The 22,879-nt window shown below is 42.0% G+C and overlaps 1 protein-coding gene across 1 annotated transcript; it reads left to right on the forward strand.

The window, feature by feature from the left end:
* The first annotated feature begins 638 nt into the window (after positions 1-638).
* On the forward strand, positions 639-21,902 carry LOC130707368 (UDP-N-acetylglucosamine--peptide N-acetylglucosaminyltransferase 110 kDa subunit-like). Its single transcript, XM_057541600.1, has 2 exons — positions 639-699; positions 18,607-21,902. The coding sequence occupies exon 2, from the start codon at positions 18,616-18,618 to the stop codon at positions 21,754-21,756; it is 3,141 nt and encodes a 1,046-aa protein (XP_057397583.1). The 5' UTR covers positions 639-699; positions 18,607-18,615; the 3' UTR covers positions 21,757-21,902.
* Positions 21,903-22,879: the final 977 nt, after the last annotated feature.

The following is a 22,879-nucleotide window of genomic DNA, read 5'->3' on the forward strand; positions in this document are numbered from 1 at the left end:
AGCGTGTGGGAGCCGGCGCGCTAGTGCGTGCGAGCGTGTAAGGGGGAGGGGCGGGGGGGATCGTGGAGGGGGAGGAGTCTCTCGGCTCCCCCTGCGCAATGCGCACCCCCGCCGCCTCAGCGAGGGGGGGAGGGGAAGGCTGCGAAAACTAACGTCCAACGGCCCCAACCACCCGACCGGGCTCGGGGTGGCGGTTACGGCCGGGGCCTCGAGGAGCCGGGAGCCGCCGCCGCCGTCGCCACAGGCATCGCGCTGACAGGGGAAAGGGGCAGCCGCCAGCATCACGCAGACTCGCGGGGCTGCACGCGCAGGAGAGCCCGGCAGCTGCAGGGAGGGCCGGGATCCCTGCTTCTGGGGACCTGGTAGGGGGAAAGGGCCTCGAGGTGCCTGGCTGAACGCGGAGCCGAGCCACCACCTCCTCTGCCCGCTCCTCACTCCATAAGGCACCTAACCCCGCAACCCGTACCCCGCCCCCTGCACCGCCTCCCGGCGCTCGGGGCGGGCAGATGACGCAACGAGAATTCCCATTGTCTCCGTCACTCTCCACCAGAACGCGAGTGATTGGTTTCCGGGTAGGAGTGAGAGGAGCATCTGCCAACGAAAGTGGGCGTCCTACTTTGGAGGCGGGATACGAAGGAGCGAAGGCGGAGAAAGGGGCTGTGCGTTCAAGGAGGGGCGTGAGAGTTGACAGGCTTTGAGGTGAGAGGGGGACCGTGATTGGGCTGCCCTGGGACAGTGGGTCCGTGTGTGTCCTGCGCGTACCCCAACACCCACAGACGCGCACGCCCAGGGAAGCAGGCTGTGAGGGCTCCACCCTCCAGGGCCGTTTGTACCACTTGAGACAGAGGATACGTCAGGCAAACTTGACTTTCCAAGTACACCTGTTCTGGTGGTGGGATGTTTGAGAAGAATCCATCCCTTCCCCACTAATTTTAGGAATCTGAGTTTCTGTGTTGAGTAGACTAATTAAAAGAATGTAAGGCCATCAGAAGCAATGTCTGGGGGTTGGATTGAACACTGGGTGGATACTTTTACAGTTATCCTATGGAGTGAAAAGAGATCATCAAATCTTCTGTTCCAAGACAATAACTCTGAATTGCAGGGGTCAACAAGGAATTGTACATCATTGCACCGTCAGTTAAATGGAGGCGTAATGGAGGGCACGCCCTGTTGTCTTTTCCCAGAAGCAGATGGCCTCTTGGGAGAAATAATACCAGACTTGATGTAACAATCCACGGGGGTAAATTTAGTTTTTATTCTGCAGTGGAACTGAAGAGAAACTAAGATTTTGGATGACTGTCAGGAGCCGAAGTTTACCCCACAGTAAACCAAGGTTTGAAACATTAAGCAGGAACAATTGATTGAAGGGTCCACATCAGATACCCTCCATTCGTTTCCATGAGAGAAAAAAGAAGTGGGAGATCAGATTGGTCTACTCTTGGTGTCTGCCCACACTGACAAGCTTCCTCTGATTTCAGGCACTAAATGCAGGGGTCAGTTTCACTTAGAGGAGCCATCCCTCTCAGCTTCATTGTGCCCTCAGAACAGAAAGCATACTAGGTTCTGTAAAAAGTGGATGAAACCACTTTTTCTGTAAAATGCAAGAATTGCACCCATGAATACTAGTGACAGTTCCTCACTTTATCACATAGTAGAATAACAGCTAACATTTACTGAGCATTTCATGTGTCAGCCACTGTTGTAAGAATGTTTTATGTGTTAATTCCTTCAATCCTCCTATAATCCACAAGGTACGATACTACTATTATCCCCATTGTGTTCACATGTATTTGCTTTCCAGAATAACATATATTAAATATAAATGCAGTAAAAACTTTACTCTTTTAAATTTAGTATAATTGACCTATTGTGTTATTTTTTCCATCTGAAATGAAAGATTTCCTCATTCATTAGGAAATTGCCTTCCTTCATGGGGAAAAAGAATGATAAATGGCTTCTTTCTGATGACTTTTTCAGAATATCAAGAACAAAAATTGACGGATTAAAATATGTGAAGTGTTTAAAAATGCTGGTAAATTGCCAAGTTGTCGATTTGATTAGAGCATGGTTTCATAATAGAAATGTTATCTCTGGCCACTCCTAAATAAAAGTATGTAACGACCCCAACACTTTAGATTACAGTAATTCTAAATTTATACCAAGCCACAGTCCTAATGATCAATACCTGATTTGGATCTAAAACAACCTACCTAGCCATGTGTTAAAGTCTTTCTGTGTTTGTTCAAAACTGCCAACGCCAACTTAAATCAGACAACCAAAACAAATCTAAATGACGCACACAGAGAACTAGTATGATCTTAAAATACTATTTTCAGTTGCTCATAAGTCACCATGACCTATTTGGAGGTTCAATCACCTTCTCTTTACTAAATATATCTTGGTTGCCTCTTAAACCTTTGTTCTCATGAAATAAATACTGATCTTTATGTGTAAGGAATTCAGTCTCCAAACAAATCAAAGGTGGGCTAAAATCAACTAAACCCAGTATCGGCTTTCCAATGTCCATTTGTTGAGTTCTTAACAGTATTTTATTCTTAGTGAGTTTGGGAGTGGGCTCCAAGGGTATGAAAAGAAGCTTTAGGAAAACATACCCCTCAGTAAATTGGGACCCCCCTTAGAAGGAAGTGTGGATTGCTGGGCGAGAAGAGCATACCCGACTGTGCTAGCTATGGGATGGCTAGGTCCCGTGCAGATTATCTCTATTTGTTGAATATAAGTGTAACATAATCCCTGGAAATTCTATATATGTTAATGTTGGTAATGACCTCTTTACTATGTTGACCTACCTAGAAGAAGACAACACTGAAAGCGCAATTTGGTGGCATGGGAAATACCTTTGTTCTCAGTAACCCGTGTCTTGGCTGTTTGTGGAACAAGATTCCACCGTTAGCTAATCTGAAGTAGAACGATTACACTTACTTCTTGGTTCATGTATGGTAATGGACTATACTTTAGGTTGCATTAAAACTTGGAATCATTGGCTACCTCTGATTAATATGTAGCCCCATGTGAAGAGAGAATGAGATAACTAACGGGCCTACAGAGCTACCAAAACCTGCCTCTTCTAGTTTCATCCAGGTTTGCCAGGGGATGCATCCAAGCCCCAACCAAATCTAAGAGGCAGTCCAGGCTGTCAGTATCAGAAATGAGGTCACGGCTGAGAGAGAACACTAAACAGATCTGCACTGATGTTCATCTTCAGCTGATTAAACTCTCTTGTAGGTGGATTCTTTAGAGCAGCAACAAAAAGAGCCTTGCCTGAATTTTTGTCCCTGGCAGATGCTTACAGTAAAACTCCTTACTGCTTGTGACAGGCTATGTGCACCTTTGCACTAGGTGTTCCCTCTGTCTGAGCAGTTCCTACCCCAGTTACCCACATGGCTTGCTCCCTCATTTCCTCCAGTCTTCACTCAGATGTCATCACCTTCACAATGAAAGCTTTTCTGAAAACTCTTTTTTAAAATTGCAAGCACCCCCTAGATGTTCCCTACTCTCTTCCTTTTTTTTCCCCCAGAGCACACATCACCACCTACCTATTGTATATTTTAATTATTTTTTGTTCTGTCCGTGTAGAATGTAAGAGCCATGAAGGCAAGACTTTTTATCTGTTTTATTACTGCTGACTCTCCACAATAGTGCTTGGTACCTGGTAGACAATATTTGCTCAATGTTGTTGAAAAGAGTAGCAAATTTTAACCAGTGCTTGTCCCATGAACTAAACTGTGCCTTTCATCAGAAAAAAAAAAAAAAAAAAAAGGATAATAAGAAGTATATCACTGTTGCAAAGACATAGCCACAGAGTAGAAAAATGTTCCATGTGGCTTTTTAAACTAAACAGATATTCGCACTGGGGCCAGCATTCAAAAGGGAAGCATATCTTGTATTATGATCCTTATACAGGCAAAGTGAAAAATACTAGTCCTAAGAGGGGTGGGATAAGGAGGGCGGGAGGGAGGGTGACGCGAGAGGGAGGAGATATGGGAACATATGTATCTGTATAACTGATTCACTTTGTTATAAAGCAGAAACTAACACCATTGTAAAGCAATTAGACTCCAATAAAGATGTTTAAAAAAAAATACTAGTCCTAGTGGCTCTTGGAGGCTCATCAGATGTTGAAAATGGAAACTGAAATTGGTAATGGAGAAAAGGCAGTTGAAATTTGCAGGAAAAAAAAAATAACCAACTGAAACTGACAGAGAAGGACAGTTGAGGAGGATCCCTTACAGAGTGACATCTGCTGTTATGTAGTTAGTTCTCTCTCTGTGTTAGGAGCAATTCTCAAGAGGCCTGTGTAAGGAAACTGAAAAATATATATATTTAATTAAGTAGAAAGGAACATTTCATGTAAATAATAAATATTTTACTTTGTTTCTTTCCCCCCCAGCTTTATTGAGATGTAATTGACATAAAAGATTGTGTAAGTTGAAGGCGTGTAATGTAATGATTTGATATGGGTATTTAGTGCAAAATGATTAACACGATAAGGTTACTTAACACATCCATCACCTCACATAGTTATAAACCTTTTTTATGATGAGAACTTTTAAATTCTATTCTCTTAGTAGCTTTTAAATATACAATATACTGTCGTTAACTATAGTCACCATGCTGTACATTACGTCCCTGAACTTATTCATCTTATAACTTGAAGTTCGTACCATTGACCACCCTCACCCATTTCTCCCACTCCCCAGCCCCTGCTCCTATTCTCTGTTCATATGAGTTTGGATTTTTTTCGATTCCACATGTAAGTGAGATCATATAGTATTTGTCTTTCTCCATCTGACTTACTTCACGTATCATAATGCCCTCAAGGTTCATCCATGTCATCACAAATGGCAGGATTTCCTTCTTTTTATGGCTGAATAATATTCCATTGTGTATATATACCACAATTTTTTTCCATTCATCCATCAGTGGACACTTGGGTTATTTTCATATCTTGGCTGTTGTAAATAGTGCTGCAATGAACATGGGAATGCACATATCTCTTTGAGATATTGATTTCATTTCCTTCAGATTTATACCCAGAAGTGGGATTGCTGGATAATATGGTAGTTCTATTTTTAAGTTTTTGAGGAACCTCCATAATGTTCTACATAGTGGCTGCACCAGTTTACAATCCCGTCAACAGTGCACAAGGGTTCCCATGTCTCTATATCCTCACCAGTACTTATTATTGCTTAACTTGTTGATAATAGCCATTCTAACAAGTGTGAGGTGGTATCTCATTTCGGTTTTAATTTGTATTTCTCTGATGATTAGTGATGTTGAGCACCTTTTCATATACCTGTTGACCGTTTGAATATCTTCTTTGGAAAAAATGTCTACTCAGATCCTTTGCCCATTTTTAATGGGATTGTTTTGGTTTTTTGCTATTGCATGAGTTGCTTATATATTTTGGATATGAACCCCTTATCAAATATGTTGTTTGCAAATATTTCTCCCATTCTGTGGGTGGTCTTTTCGTTTTTGTTGATTGTTTCTTTTGCTGTGCAGAAGGCTTTTTAGTTTGATGTAGTTTCACTTGTTGATTTTTGCTTTTGTTGTGATGCTTTGGGTGTCATAACCATAAAATCCTTGATAAGACTAATGTCAAGGAGCTTTTCCTTATGCTTTTTTTTTTTTTTTTTTAAAGATTTAACTTTATTTATTTTTGGCTGCGCTGGGTCTTCGTTGCTGTGCACGGGCTTTCTCTAGCTGTGGCGAGCAGGGGCTATTCCTCATTGTGGTGCACGGGCTTCTCCTTGTGGTGGCTCCTCTTGTTGAGGAGCACAGGCTCTAGGCGTGTGGGCTTCAGTAGTTGCGGCGCGTGGGCTCAGTAGTTGTGGCACACAGGCTCTAGAGCGCAGGCTCAGTAGTTGTGTTGCACGGGCTTAGTTGCTCCGCGGCACGTGGGATCTTCCCGGACCAGGAATTGAACCCGTGTCCCCTGCATGGACAGGCAGATTCTTATCCACTGCGCCGCCAGGGAAGTCCCTATGCTTTGTTTTTAAAAGAAGTTCAGAAGAGGCAAGAGAAAGAGGGGGTATCTTGTTTTTTAAGTGATAAATATCAAAAGAGTATGCATGCAATTATTCCTGCCTGGATAGAAAATAGTGATGAGGACCACCAATTGTTCAGCTTTCATCTCCACAGCAGTTCCTATCGCCAACTATGATGCCAGGGGCACATCCCCTAGGCTGATGCATAAGTAGAGTTTTATCATTTAACTAAAAGACTGTATTGAACAAAGCCAACACATTCCGAGGCTAAATCAAGATTTGGGGGCCAGAAACCTGCAAATATTCTCTCTATGCTGTGACATTTCATTTGTTTTAGTTCCAAACATGGTGTCAACAGTACATGAGAGCAGTAGTGGTCCTATGAAGAGACTGTGCTTGATTATCATAATACTATTTTTTTTTTAAGTGAGAGTTTGGAGTGATTAAAATGTGTCGATTAATTTGCTCCTCTGTGACTGAATTTTACTTTTTACCATATAAGTGTGTTGAGTGACTGCTGTTAAGGTGCAATCAACTCATCAGCAGCGCTTGACTAGAGAAGTTATTAAAATTATTTTAAACTTTTTATAGCACAGTGTCCTACCAAGCATCCTATTGAAAAGGTTCATATTAATATATTTAATAGGCCTACATGAGCATTTAATAGCAATAATACTAGCATCAAGCCTTAGTAACTCCTCATCAAGTCACTTATTAAATGCCTTCAAAGTGCGACGCTCTTGTATACTCTGTAAGAGATCCTTGTTTTCATACTTTGGTAAATTGTAGTCTCTCAGAGGTAAAAAGGTAATTTCTACAGATAAAGGTAGAAACCATGTCTAAACACAGGTCTTCCATAAGAGAGATGCAAATAAAGCCAATGGAAGCAATGGGAGGGAAAGATCACTTTTGAGGAAAGGCTTCAGGGAAGAAGAGTATGAGGAAATCTTGTCACTAGGGATACACAGGCTGTGTTAGGAGATGATCGAGCAGTGTGCCTCGACTGATGGTAAATGGAAGATAAGTCTTGGTCTGTTGATGACATGTCATGGAGGTTGCCAGGCAAGGCTTGCCCTTTATCGAGTATGCAGGGAGGAGCTGTTGAAGATTCTTGAGCGGGTGGGGAGAACATGAATGGAGCTGGGCTTTTTGAATATTCATGCAAGAATAGTTTACAACCTGGATGGAGACTGTAAACTGGAAGATGATTTAGTAGACTTTGAGAATAGTCCATGGAGTTTAGGTAATGAGAGTTAGGAGAATGATAGGGGACATGGAGGGGAGGAAAAGATGCAGGTGATACTCCTTCTTAGCTGATGGACCTTGAAAGTAGGACGTCAGACAGCTCTGAAGCTTCAGGCTTGGATGCCTAAGAGGATAGTGGTGGCTTTAACAGGAATAGGGAGCCAAGAGAAGGAGCAGGTTTGGGAGAAGATAATGAGCTCATCTATAAATAAGAGAACCAGAGGATATTCAAGTGGAGACAGTTTTTTCCTTTGTTTTATTGAGATATAATTGACATATAGCACTGTATAAGTTGAAGGTGTACAGCGTAAAGACTTGACTTACCTATATTATGAAATGTTTACCGTAACTAGTTGAGTTAACATTCATCATCTGATTTTGATACAAGGGGAAAAAAGAGAAAAAAACTCGTTTGGAGTTTTTAAGAGCAGTTTTTAAATGATAGTTGAGAAGAGCATAGGTATGGCTTGGGGGGTTATCCATGTACATATGATAGTTGAAGCCATGGGCACAAATGAAGTTGGCGAGGGAGAAAAATATAGAAATAAAGAAAAAGAGGATCAAGGCGAAAATTTTGAGAAATTATACATTAGTGGAGGAGGAAAAGTAAGCACATAAACAATCCAAAGAAAACAAAACTAGGAAAGAAGGCAGAAGGGAAGAACTTCTTAATTAAAGAATTTGGTGTCTCAGAGGATGTTTGGTAGATGTCTGTGGGATATCTGGGAGCTCACGTCCCCTTCTCTAAGATCTAATCCTCCGCCAACACACAGAGGGTTTGGGCCTGACAGCTATGTTTGTACAATTTGACCTTGTTCTTCTGACCATGGTTGGTTTGACCTGAGTTCGATAACTGACCAAAGCTGCACCAATCAGGTTTTCTCCCCTGGGAATTTGAAATTAAGAAATACAATGTTATTCTATTAAGGGCATGAACTGGGTGATCACAGAAACCTGTGTATGGGGTGGCCATCTTCTGTCACAGAAACAGAAAAGTGGAGGAAACCTGCCTTCTGAAAGAAACGAATGAAGTGACTTGCAGAAAATCAAAATGAGAACAGATGATCTGAGAGCGAGAGAGAGAGAAACTGAGAGTATGCTTATTTTCCCATGACGACTATTTTCTGTCTTATCCCTTTTCTTCAATCTTCTAAAACCATCCCCACACCTGCCTACCCTGATGCGACTCCAGTATATTCCTACCATCAAATCTACAAATCTTTTGGCATTTGGACCCATCTCTCCTTTCTTTCTTCCTCTCCTGTCAAAAGCCATTCCTCTACTTATGATTTAAATTCCTTCCCCTCTTCTTAGGGGTTTCATTTCTTCAGTTATTCCCTTCCTCTTGTTCATCATCAAATTCTTGATTATCCCCAATATGTACAAACATCCTCCATCCTAACATTTAGAAAAAAACAAAGATTCTTATGCTATCCCTTTCCATCTGTAATACTAATTCTCTGATCCCTTCACAGCAAACCTTCTTGAGAGAGATGTCTACAGGTTAACTCTGATTTCCTATTCAATCTACTCGAATCTGACTTCCACCCCCACCACGCCAATGAAAACTGCTAATCCATGTTGTCAACAGCCTACATATTGCTGGACCCAGTGGATGTTCCTTGAACCTCATCCTACTCCAACCTTTAGCAGTTTTCAACACAGTTGGTCAGGCTCAACTTCTTGAAAACCAAATCTCTTCTATTGGCTGGTCTGTCTCCTAAATCTCTAACCACTGCTGCTCAGTGACCTTCAGGGGTTTTTCCTCCTCTACTGCCCTCTAAAAACTGGGCTCTATTCTCTGCTTTCTTGTCTGTGAACTCACCTTCTTGGTAATCTCAGTCATTCCCATAGCTTTAAATACTAAAAATGGTAACAAATTCGCAAATTAATCTCTTTAGCCTAGACATTTCCTCCAAAATCTGTATTCAGATATTCATTTGTCTGTATGACATGTCAAGTCTCCGTGAATATCTGAAATTAATGTATCTGAAATAGAACTAAACTCTCAATTTCTATCAACCTGCTTTCCTCCCCTCACTATTAAAAAGAAATTCTATCTTTACTTTTTCCCACTTCAGTAAATGTTATCACCATTCACCCAGTTATTGTAAACAGGACAACCCAGGCAATATTCTTGATTTTTCCCTCTCCTTCCCTCCCCAACTCTAACCTATCAGCTGGTCCTCTTATTTGCTCCTCATGAATAGATGTGTAGTCCATCCACTTCTCTCCATCTCCTCTGCTACTACATTAAACCAAACTGCCATCATCTCTTACCTGAGCTATTGCTGTAGCTGCCAACTGGTCTTCTACCTTCTACTCTTGCCTCCTTTCATCTATTTTCTGCTCATCAGTCAGGGTAAACCTGGAAATACATCGGACCCTGTTGTTTCCTGCTTAAATCAGTTCAATGTTTTCCAATTAGTTTGCCATGAGATCCAAATTCCTTTAAATACTTAAAAGGCCTGGCCTGCTCTGGCTTCTGCCTCCTTCTCCAACCTTACCTCCCTCGATTCTCTCCCTCACCCTTTAAGTTCCAGCCACAGTGGCCTCCTTTCACTTCCCCCGAAACAGCACTGCAGGGTCTGCACACAGGTGTATCCTCAGCCTAAAACACTCCTTCCACAGCCCCAATCCTCAGTTGCCCTGAGTGGCTCCCTCACATTCTTCAGATCTGAGTTTAAATGCCTTGTCTTCAGAGTATCCTTTCTGAGTCCTTGCCTATCACTAATAACCTATAATAATGTATCATTAGGTCAGTTTGTTTCATCTGTAGTGCTCATTATATGGTGTAAATACACAATTGTTTACCTGTCTATGTAAGCCTTCCCCACTAGATTATAAAGTCTCTCAAGGCAGGGACCTTGTCTCTTCTGTTGACTACTTGGTCACTGAACACCTAGGAGTGCCTGGAATATAGCAGGTGCCCGAGAATTATTTGTTAAAACTTTATTGGTTACTGATAGCTTCCTAGTTCCTGATGCTAATCCCTGTGCAGCCCTATTATACTTTCTGTGAGAGAGTTTCTTTGGTCTTATATTACCCTCCCCCTTGCTGTTTCAATCATTTGAATAGGTTTTTGTTCTTATAGTTAAATGATGACTAATTGATAAAGTCTTTAAAAGGATGTGGTGATCAGCAATGTCAAAAGCTGTTAGATGGGGAAGAAGGTTAAGGGCTAAGCAAAGTCATTGGATCTCATCACTGGAAATCTTCACACCAATAGTGTCCATAAAATGTGGCTCTGTGAAAGCCAGGGTACAGTTGGGTTGATGAGAAGGGTGAGAAGATGAATGCAAGTAATGTAGAATTCTCTTTTTGAGAAATTTGACAGTAAACAGAAGGCATGAAGTCAAATGGGATCTTGGGGTTCATCAAAGTCCAAGAAAGTATATGTTGCTTTAGTTTAAAAAGAATAGGGAAGAAACATCTACTGATATGCCAATAGAAGCCAAAAGAGAAAAAAATGAAGTTGGAATGAGGAGGACTAATAGATTTAGTTTCCATGAGGCAGTAGAGGATTTGATCAAGAGCACAAGTTTGACAAAACGGGACAATGTTTCCCCCTCCATTTACAGGAAGAAGGGACGTTAAGAGAGTGAAGGTAAAGAAAAAATTTATGTAGAGCAAAGGAAGTTGAGCGTGGCCATTTGAGGAGGTAGCAATGTCATCTACAACTGGTTGTCAAGGGGAATCTCTGGAAAGACTTTTCCAGACCACACCTCCATCCCTTTACTCCATGACCTCCCCACCCAAGATGGTAGACGCTCTCCACTGCACCTGCCGCAGAGACTCACTGCTGCTGAGGGCCACAGTGGTTGGTGGGAATGTGCCTTTCTTAGGTGGGGTGGAACAGAAAAAAAGCCTGCGATCACTGAGGAGAGGGGTAGTCAGAAGGGAATATTGGGGTTTGAAGGGCTCTGACATCATGAGGAATACGACAAGGACATAGAATTGTTTTCCAAACATATATCTCATCAGGCATTCTTGGGGCCCTTCTAAAAATACAGAGTTCAGCCTCATTCCCTAGAGAGTCTAATTCAGCAGGTCTGGGAGCAGGAGGGGCAGGATTGTACAATTTTTAACAAGTTCCCCAGGTGATGTTTATGATTTGGCCAATTTGGGAGACAGTGGATTAGAAATGATTAAAAGTTCACTAAGTTTAATTGCAGGCCCCACATATTTTCTCAGTGTTTAGCCAAATACAAAGATTTGTGGATAACTGATGTCAATTCGTGGAAATTACCCAAAGAAAACAGTTTTCAGTGGATTAGTATCTAATTCTATGGTTCCAAATAATCTGCAGCGATATTTAAAATGTAAGACTAGTTTACGGATATTTCTTTATAGAGAATTTCATTGAGGAAAAGGTAAATGGAATGGACCAGCTAACAGTTATTATTCATAATATAATAACAAACTCAGATGTTTTAAAGCCTGTTCTGCTTCTAGTTTGCTTACCTCCCAAATTAATAAGCTAAACATAATAAAACTCTAAGAATGTAACTTGATCTTACCCATTCCTAACATTCTTAAAGGAGGTCTTTAGCCCAATAGCACTAGAACTTCTGAGAGCAGATTCAGATCCATTTAAAATATTTTTTCCATTCCTTCCCAGGAAGAGTTATTTGTATTGATATACAACAGTTGGGCCCCAGACCACTTACTGGGACCACAGGGCCTCACTAATTTGTACCAGTTTTCCTCTATTCTAGTTGGTCCTGACCATCAGGTATAAATGAGTGCTAAATCAATATTAGCTGATACTTCCCCAGCTGTGGGAAGTATGGAAACCCTATCACATGAGCAAACACAGCCCTTCTTGGCTACATTTAAAATAAGGTGGTTATTATTACACTGTATGGGGAAAAGGCTTTTTTTTTTTTTTTAAAGAAATCTCATGCCACCTTAATTTGCATTAACTTGATAGACTGATATCAATAGTCAGAATCAATTTTCAATTGTTATAGTTTCCCTACCACCGTTCACACTTCCTTCATTCTTTCAGGGAGGCTTCTTCTGCCTTCCTATTTCTTCCCACCTCCAGCCATGCCATATACCCCACACCATTTTTCCTTTCTAGTACTACTTACTCATCGGGTTGAGTAGAGAAGCCAAAGGTGACTTAGTTTACATACCTGCTTTAATTGCTCACCTTGGGTGGAGCAGTGTCTTAAATAAACTTCACTTTTGCCACAGCACCATTACTCAGTAAGGTATTTATACAAGTGTCACTTAATCCCATGAAAATAAACAAGGCACTTAAACTTGTTATTGAAAAAGAAGCTTTAGGCTTTAGCTGCCCACTCTCCTTACTCAAGGGCCAATCTCACCTCACTTATTCTTAGAAAACTTTTCAGCAGTTTTCCTTAAAGAAAATCAGGCAGAGCAAAGTACTGTGAGTCAGGTTTAAGCTACCCTTACCTTTGAAAGAAAGGGTTCCTTTGTTAATTATCAATAACAAGGAATCTTGTCATTTCTCCCAATATTTCCAAGTCATAGCTACTCATAGCGGAGCTATGCATTCAATGCATTCCTAAATATTGAAAGCATATATGTTCAGTATTTAACCAGAGATGAAAACAGAAACAAATATTTAACATTCCAAAGAAATGGTGCAACTCTACATGATTTTTTATTTTCTATATCCTGAACTGTATAGAAATTTCATAGTATTTTTAAAGCACTTTCATAAATATGACCTTTTTGCTTGTGATCATTCTGTGAGGTAGTTATACTATTTCCATTTTTCAGATGGGAAAATTGAGGCTTGAAGCCTTGGCCAGGGTCACAGCACATGAGAGATTCAGAGCTGGGAATCAGCTCTCCTGACTCCAGGACCAGTGTTTTTCCCTCTATAAAAATTGCCTTTATAGCAGGACAGTCAGGGATATGTTCACTCAGTAATAGAGAAGTATGGATCTTTTCCACCCCTAGTCATTGAAGGACCTATGAGCTGATAGTGTATGTGAGAGAGGACACTTCCTGCCTGAAAGATTGATGACTTACATTCAGAGCAACCTGATGTTGCACTCTGATAGGAGAAGGACCTGTCTAAAACGTCCTAATTGCTTAAAACATCCAGAGTTCCCAATAGGAAGACAGGGTGTGGTAATTATATATCTTGCTTTTGGCTTATCTTCTCCATATCCTCACCCTCACAGATGTCTTTCAAACATTGGTAATTACAGCTTTCAGAGCCAAAGCCTACAAACTCATAATCCACACAGATGACATACTAAAATCTACTCAAATATGTAAGGCTGAAGAAAGTTTCAGTGCTACTGGACTCACATTAAAAAAAAAAAAAACTAAAAAAAAAAAAAAAAAAAAACTGCTTACAAAAGAGGTAGCCTTTATTTCTATGTCACTACTGCCTAGATTTGTAATGGTTTCTTGTTGATCTGTGAGGGTGCATATTAACTCATTTACCTCTAAATGTAATCAGTAACTTAAGAATAAAGTACACATGCAGATGACAAGACCATATGATTAAAAGCAAATAGTCTGACATTGGAAAACGGATCCAAATTAATGTAACTAACTTGAAACAATGAAGGAACTGCTTCTAAGCAAGAGGAAGAATCAGTATCAAGAAATAAATGCAACACAGGAAAGCAGTTGTCCTTGTCATGCTGGCCTATAAATGGAACCTGAGTTAATAACATCATAATCTCTAAAGAATTCAGCAAGTTCTTGCTATAGTGGCAATGAGATAATATATAAAGTATGGTGGAATTTCCCACCATCTGTATCACTGGCGAGCCCAATGGTAATTGGAATGGTTCAATGTCCCGCAGTTTTTAAGGGAAATCGTTTTAGGAGGAGTCACATTTCTAGATGAAGACACATTAACCCAATGATTTCAAAGAATATGGCTTGGGTCTGGTATCACATTTCAAGACCAAGAATTAGCACCTCAGTTACTTACTAAGTGAAAGATACTCCAATGATAATTGATAAGAAAACGGCTCAGAAATATGAGTGGGATTTTAAACAACTAAACTTGTTTGTCTCCCACTCTGATTGAATCCAGAAGTATTTATTTAGGGGAGCAAAAAATCCAGATGACTTGGAAGCAAATGTTTCTGTTCGTTGAAGAATAAGGATGTCTTCTGCCAAATGCAGCCATTTCCAAACGCAATGAAGGACTATGGCTCATATATCAATCCTGCCCCTTCCTAGCTCGGCCCTCATTCTCTGACCATCTTCTCCGAATTCCCTTGCAGGATTCCCTTCAGGACCATTGCTAATTCATGCCTTCTGGAATCCACCTTCCTCATAGCTATTGAGGCTTTTCCCACCTTTTCAGAAAAAAGTTTGCCCTGGGTGATATACATAAATCTTTGCCCAGCCTCAACCAGCTTGCTTTCTAGCTAACAGGTTTATCTGTGGCCCCAGGGGGCAGGATAGTGTGAGAGAGGGGGCTCAAAAGACCATTACCTTTCAGTACACAGCTAGGTAAACTAATTCCACCAAAGATCACAGGTTTCTATATTTCCTTGAATATGCTTTTTTTTTTAAAACGTCATCAAAATTTCACGTTTTAAATATTTTTTTTAAAGGAATTCCTTTTATTTTTTAATTATTTATTTATTTATTTTTGGCTGTGCTGGGTCTTCGTTTCTGTGCAAGGGCTTTCTCTAGTTGCGGCAAGCGGGGGCCACTCTTCATGGTGGTGCACGGGCCTCTCACTATCGCGGCCTCTCTTGTTGCGGAGCACAAGCTCCAGACGTGCAGGCTCAGTAGTTGTGGCTCACGGGCCTAGTTGCTCCGCGGCATGTGGGATCTTCCCAGACCAGGGCTTGAACCCGTGTCCCCTGCAATGGCGGGCAGATTCTCAACCACTGTGCCACTAGGGAAGCCCAGGATTTGTATTGTATTGCTAACAAAGAGACTGCATTTCTCCTCTGATGAATGTGCACAAGAAAGCATGCTGCCCCCGGTGATCGTTGGGTACCGTCTCATGATCCTGAGGGAAGCCATCCTATCCTTCTGGTTACGTGATACAGTGGGTTTCCTTATTGTTTAGGCCAGTTTTATTTGGAGTTTCAATTTTTACAGTGAAAAGTTGTCATAACTCTTTCTGTTCTAGGGGGTTTTTTTTGTTTGTTTTCTTTTTGTCAATTCCTGTTGGGTATTATTTGTATTGTTGATGTGGCAAGAACTCTACTGAGATATAGTCTTCTTGTCTTTATATTATGAATATATCTCTAAGTTTATCACTTATCACTTACTCCTTACTCTTGTTTACTATAGAGAAGATTATAATTTAAGTCTATTAAATCCATCAGTGTGTTTCTGCATGATGTATTCCATTGCTTTTACTTTTATTCATTCATTCATTAGAGTGTGTGTGTGTGTGTGTGTGTGTGTGTGTGTGTGTACTACAAGGTGCCAAGTACTACGAGAGGCAATAAGACTATTTATTGTGAGACAAGAAGGACACAGCCCCTGCCCTCGTGGAGTTCATATCCTGGTGGGGGATTGAGAATATGTTAGACGTTCACTGAAAAGCCACACAAGTGTGTGTAAGCTACTAAAGGATAGAGGCTACAGAGGGAAGGACCCAGTCTAGGAGCGCTTTCATAGGAGGGTTAGGTCTAGTTAGGGAAGTCAGGGGAAGCTTTCCTGGGGAAGTGGTGACTGAGCTAAGAATGATAAAGAGGACTTAGGTAGTGGGCTAAGAGCATTACAGGCAGTGGAAAGAGCAGGTCCAAATGTCCTGCTCAGGGGCAAGCACAGGAAACAGGAAGGACTGAAAGAATGTAGAACATGGTCCACATCCTCAGAGGGGCCTGGCGTAAGTGAAGGCGGAAGGTTGAAGGGTGGGAAGTGGGGGATGCTGACCACGCAGGGCCAGTAAGTCCATGTTAAGGAGTTGTGTCTCCTTCCTAAGATCTATGGGAAATCACTGAAGGTGTCATCTTTGACAACCACATTACTTTTACCTCCAAACATCCAATCTCATAACAAGTCCTAACAACTTTGCTTTCTAAATATCTCTTCAATCTATCCACTTCAATCCATCCACTTCTGTTCATCATTACCAACACTTCCTCAGCCCATTCTATCATCATTTGTGTCTGGACTAGGGGAATAGCGTCCTCAATGATCTATTTGCACCTACTGTTGCCCCACTCCAATCCATTCCTGCACAGTTATGGGAAGACAGGCCTGACCTTGATACCATTTGATGACACAGAAAACACTGAAAGAGGACCAGTTTGTTTTTCATTAGTCTTGTTCTTGAGAGGTTGTGGAGTGGGCAGTTCATGAGTTTAATCTTGGACCTGCTGAGTTTTAAATATCCCTGGGATGTCCTAGAGAAGAAGCCAAGCCGGAGGTGTCTGTTAGGTAGATATCTTCTGCCTCCCCATCTAGAGCCACTCTCCACCCATCTCTACGCTGATCCCTGCCCGGAGACATTGACGTGTGTGGGATGTCAAGATTCCATGTATCCCCAGCACCTGCTCCCGTGTGCTCTGCCTTCTAGTTGCGTTCAGCCCATAGGAGGTACATGAAGGAAGAAGCGTGAAGGCTGAGTATTTACTCGATACGATATACATCCTGCATCATCTCTTCCTCTTCCCCACCTCCTCCTCTTTCCACCCTGCCTCCTTCAAACCCTCCTCCTCTGCCTCCTGCTCCTTCTGCTCTTCTTCCTCCCACCTCTTCCTCTTTTTTTCTCTCTCGAATCCAGTAATCATTTCCACCTCGTCCTTTTTTTAAAAATTAATTAAGTAATTTTTGGCTGGGTTGGATCTTTGCTGCGCCCGGGCTTTCTCTAGTCGTGGTAAGTGGGGGCTACTCTTCGTTGCAGTGAGTGGGCTTCTCATTTCGGTGGCTTCTCTTGTTGCAGAGCACGGGTTCTAGGTGCCCGGTCTTCAGAAGTTGCGGCACGCGGGCTTCAGTAGTTGCGGCACGTGGGCTCAGTAGTTGTGGCTCGCGGGCTCTAGAGTGCAGGCTGAGTAGTTGTGGCGCACAGGCTCAGTTGCTCCGTGGCATGTGGGATCTTTCCGGACCAGGGCTTGAACCCCTGCACTGGCAGGTGGATTCTTAACCACTGAGCCACCAGGGAAGTCCCTAACCTCCTCCTTTAAGCCTAGGCAGTAAAAGCTCCCTGAGATGCTGGACTACTGTCCTCTGTTGTTTTCCCCAAACCCTTTGCAAATGATCTCTTGACTACAGTCTCCTTAATTACGGTACATTTGAGTGTGCCACCTTTCTCTTTCAGGGATTCTGACTTATACTGATAGGTAAGAAATGCCTGGGGGAGAGTTACATTTGAGTCACCTGAGTAGAGGTGGTAATTGGAGCCGTGGGTAAATGTGAATATCTTGGGAGACAGTGTAGAGAAGGAATGGGCCCTGAGGAACTCAAACATGTAATGGCTTTCAAAGGACGATAATCTTGCAAAGGAATTGGAGAAGTAGCAACCAAAGTGAGGTGAAAAATCAGGGCAGTGTGTGTCATAGAAGTCAAAGGAAGCAAAGGGAAGAAAAAGAGTGTTGGTAGTCAAGATTATCAGTTGGTCCTGCAAAGTCATTGGATTTAGTGACTTATACCATCGTGAATCTGTTACATATTTTCTGTGCTCCCTCTGAATAATGATTTAAATTTTTTTACATTAACTTCTCTATAATTGATTTTAGGTAAATACAGTCAGATTTGTTTTAGAACGTATTTTAAGGTAAAAAATTAACTACCCTTCCTTAACCATTATTCCAACATTATTTATTTTATACTTTCTCTATTACCATTATTTCCTCCAACATTCACTGTTTCCAAAAATATGAAGAGATGTTTGAGCACTTTCTGCTAGATGTATAAGAGCTTTCTATTTGACTGTATCATAGTGGTTCAACGGTTGTCTCTTTAGCATTCATTTTAAAATGTATCCATTAGAACAAGTCTAACCTCTTAATTTTAATTTTCAGAATTCTATTATCAATAGCCCCATTTATTCTTCCAGATAAACTTTATATTTTTTTAACATCTTTATTGGAGTATAATTGCTTTACTATGGTGTGTTAGTTTCTGCTTTATAACAAAGTGAATCAGTTATACATATACATATGTCCCCACATCTCTTCCCTCTTGCATCTCCAGATAAACTTTAGAACCATTTTATCAATTAAAAAAGACTTCATTGTGAATTTTTTCAAGACCGTGAGACATAGATGGCCAACCAGAGTTCCTAAGGTTCAGTGTATGTAACTGTTGCCGCCGCTTAAGCCTGCCAAAGCAGTGGTACGGCTGCTGCCCTTGTATTTGCTACCTCTAGAAACATTCTTGCCAGTAGTGGCAGCATCGGGACTCAATTACCCTCTTTTCACACTCCCTCCAGAAGCTCCAGATGGCGTCTTCCGTGGGCAACGTGGCCGACAGCACAGACCCAACGAAATGTATGCTTTCCTTCCAAGGGTTAGCAGAGTTGACACAGCGAGCCTATCAGGCGGGAGATTTTGAGGCAGCTGAGAGACACTGCATGCAGCTCTGGAGACAAGAGCCAGACAATACTGGTGTACTTTTATTACTTTCATCTATACACTTCCGGTGTCGAAGGCTGGACGGATCTGCCCACTTTAGTAGTCTGGCAATTAAAAAGAACCCTCTTCTGGCAGAAGCCTATTCGAATTTGGGGAATGTGTACAAGGAAAGCGGGCAGTTGCAGGAAGCAATCGAGCATTACCGGCATGCGTTGCGTCTCAAACCAGATTTCATCGATGGTTATATTAACCTGGCAGCCGCTTTGGTAGCAGCAGGCGACATGGAAGGGGCAGTACAAGCTTACGCCTCTGCTCTTCAGTACAATCCTGATCTGTACTGTGTTTGCAGTGACCTGGGGAACCTGCTCAAAGCCCTGGGTCGCTTGGAAGAAGCCAAGGCATGTTATTTGAAAGCAATTGAGACGCAACCGAACTTTGCAGTAGCTTGGAGTAATCTTGGCTGTGTTTTCAATGCACAAGGGGAGATTTGGCTTGCAATTCATCACTTTGAAAAGGCTGTCACCCATGACCCCAATTTTCTGGATGCTTATATCAATTTAGGAAATGTCTTCAAAGAGGCACGGATTTTTGAACGAGCTGTGGCAGCTTACCTTCGTGCCCTAAGCTTGAGTCCAAATCATGCAGTGGTACATGGCAGCCTGGCTTGTGTATACTATGAGCAAGGCCTGATAGATCTGGCAATAGACACCTACAGGCGAGCTATTGAATTGCAACCACACTTCCCGGACGCTTACTGCAACCTAGCCAACGCTCTCAAAGAGAAGGGCAGTGTTGCCGAAGCAGAAGATTGTTATAATACAGCTCTCTGGCTGTGTCCCACCCATGCAGACTCTCTGAATAACCTAGCCAATACCAAGCGAGAACAGGGAAACACTGAAGAGGCAGTTCGCTTGTATTGTAAAGCATTAGAAGTCTTCCCAGAGTTTGCTGCTGCCCATTCAAATTTAGCAAGTGTATTGCAGCAGCAGGGAAAAGTGCAGGAAGCTCTGATGCATTATAAGGAGGCTATTCGAATCAGTCCTACCTTTGCTGAGGCCTACTGTAATATGGGAAACACTCTAACGGGGATGCAGGATGTTCAGGGAGCCTTGCAGTGTTATACTCGTGCCATTCAGATTGACCCTGCATTTGCGGAAGCCCACAGCAATCTGGCTTCCATTCACCAGGATTCAGGGAATATTCCAGAAGCAATTGCTTCTTACCGCACTGCTCTGAAGCTTCAACCTGATTTTCCTGACGCGTATTGTAATCTGGCTCATTGCCTGCAGACTGTCTGTGACTGGACAGACTATGATGAGCGCATGAAGAGGTTGGTCAGCGTTGTGGCTGACCAGTTAGAGAAGAACAGGTTGCCTTCCGTGCAGCCTCATCACAGCATGTTATATCCTCTTCCTCACGGCGTCAGGAAGGCTATTGCCGAGAGGCATGGGCACCTCTGCCTGGATAACATCAGTGTCCTTCACAAACCACCGTATGAACATCCAAAGGACTTGAAGCTCAGTGATGGTCGACTGCGTGTAGGATACGTGAGTTCTGACTTTGGGAACCATCCTACTTCTCATCTTATGCAGTCTATTCCAGGCATGCACAATCGTGATAAATTTGAGGTATTCTGTTATGCCCTGAGCCCAGATGATGGCACAAACTTCCGAGCGAAGGTGATGGCAGAAGCCGATCATTTCGTTGATCTTTCTCAGATTCCATGCGATGGAAAAGCAGCTGATCGCATCCATCAAGATGGTATACACATCCTTGTAAATATGAATGGTTATACCAGGGGTGCTCGAAATGAACTCTTTGCTCTCAGGCCAGCTCCTCTTCAGGCAATGTGGCTGGGGTACCCTGGGACTAGTGGCGCACTTTTCATGGATTATATCATCACTGATCAGGACACTTCACCTGCTGAAGTTGCTGAGCAGTATTCTGAGAAACTGGCTTATATGCCCCATACTTTCTTTATTGGTGATCATGCTAATATGTTCCCTCACCTGAAGGAAAAAGCAGTCATCGATTTTAAGTCCAATGGGCACATTTATGACAATCGAATTGTGCTGAATGGCATCGACCTCAAAGCATTTCTTGATAGTCTACCAGATGTGAAAATTGTCAAGATGAAATGTCCTGATGGAGGAAACAACTCAGAGAGCAGTAATATAGCTCTCAATATGCCTGTCATTCCTATGAATACGATTGTAGAAGCAGTTATTGAAATGATTAACAGAGGACAAATTCAGATAACAATTAATGGATTCAGTATTAGCAATGGACTGGCAACTACCCAGATCAACAATAAGGCTGCCACTGGAGAGGAGGTTCCCCGTACCATTATTGTAACCACACGTTCTCAGTACGGGTTACCGGAAGATGCCATTGTGTACTGTAACTTTAATCAGTTATATAAAATTGACCCATCTACTTTGCAGATGTGGGCAAATATTCTGAAGCGTGTTCCCAATAGCGTACTGTGGCTGTTGCGTTTCCCAGCAGTAGGAGAACCTAATATTCAACAGTACGTGCAAAATATGGGCCTTCCCCAGAACCGTATCATTTTTTCACCAGTTGCTCCTAAAGAGGAACATGTTCGGAGAGGCCAGCTGGCTGATGTCTGCTTGGACACTCCACTCTGTAATGGACACACCACAGGGATGGATGTCCTTTGGTCGGGGACACCCATGGTGACTATGCCAGGAGAGACTCTTGCTTCCCGAGTTGCAGCTTCCCAGCTCACTTGTTTAGGCTGTCTTGAGCTTATTGCTAAAAATAGACAAGAGTATGAAGACATAGCTGTGAAACTGGGAACTGATCTAGAATACCTGAAGAGAATTCGTGGCAAAGTCTGGAAGCAGAGAATATCTAGCCCTCTGTTCAACACCAAACAATACACAATGGAACTAGAGCAGCTCTATCTACAGATGTGGGAGCATTATGCAGCTGGCAACAAACCTGATCACATGATGAAGCCTGTTGTAGTCACTGAGTCGGCCTAAATTATGACTGTGTGCACAGGAGAATTACCCCTGTACCTGAGCCTCAACCTTCTGGGGGAAAGGGAACTAGATACGTTACTTTGTACTTACCTTTGTAGCAATATCATGTTGCAGATGGGTGACAGACAGTGATAACAAATAGCACAGCCAGACTTGCTTCCTGCATGATCATGACAGGGAGAGACACAAGAGATGGGAGACTGCTGTTCCACAAGGAGTCTCCGTAGAATTTTGCAGCAGCCCGGTGTTGCCTAAGTCTGGAAAGTCTGATCTCCCTTGGTCTTCCATGGGATGGGTGGTTAGTGTGGAGGGGAGATAGAGATTGCCCAGTCTTCTGAATTAAGTTTTTCTTTATATTTGGGGTATTGGAGCAATTAAAAATGTTTGGTTTCAGGTTTTTTTTTTTTTTTTTTTTTTTGGTTTCAGGTATTTTTATTCATGTGAAGTGTATATGATTCTCTTGAGATAAGGTTTTAAGCTAAAATATTCCTTGTTTTAGTTTCTGAACTCTACAGATAAATGGGGACTTTGCTGGTGTAGTCTTTTTATAGGTTTAATAAACCACTTGAGCCTATATCAGTCATTTTAGTGTCCGACATGTTTGGAACTATCAGTGCTTTGTTGGTTTCTGGCTTAAATTCTTTTTCTGGTCCGTTTCCTTCTTCCCTTCCCCCCACTTTAAACATTTTCCTGTAACTTGGCTAACAAAAAACCAAGACTGATTCAAAGCCTCCCAGAGTGTTTCTCTTAAACGCATCAGCTGGTGCCAAATGAAGATTCTTAGGAGTGATTATTAATTATGAAGGGCACAGTTGTGGTACTGTCACTGATGATAATAATAATGGATTTTGGGCCTAGAGTTTTGACCTACTTCACCAGTGTTTTACCGTTGACTGCCCCTCTATGCTGCTTCCAAAAGTGATAGTGTGTGATAAGATTTTTACTTTCACTTATAAAGTTTGTTTTAAGTGAGTCCTGTTCTTCCTTTTTCTTTCACCAGAAATGAAATCCCAGGTAAGTACAGGTACTCAAATATTTGATCAGTAAGTCACAGTTATCTCCAGTACATTAAATAACTTTCATCAAAAAACATGTTATAGGTAAAAAGCTCTGGAGGACCTGC

Source organism: Balaenoptera acutorostrata, chromosome 2 (genome assembly GCF_949987535.1).
Source record: "Balaenoptera acutorostrata chromosome 2, mBalAcu1.1, whole genome shotgun sequence".
In the NCBI taxonomy this organism is placed as follows: Eukaryota; Metazoa; Chordata; class Mammalia; order Artiodactyla; family Balaenopteridae; genus Balaenoptera; species Balaenoptera acutorostrata.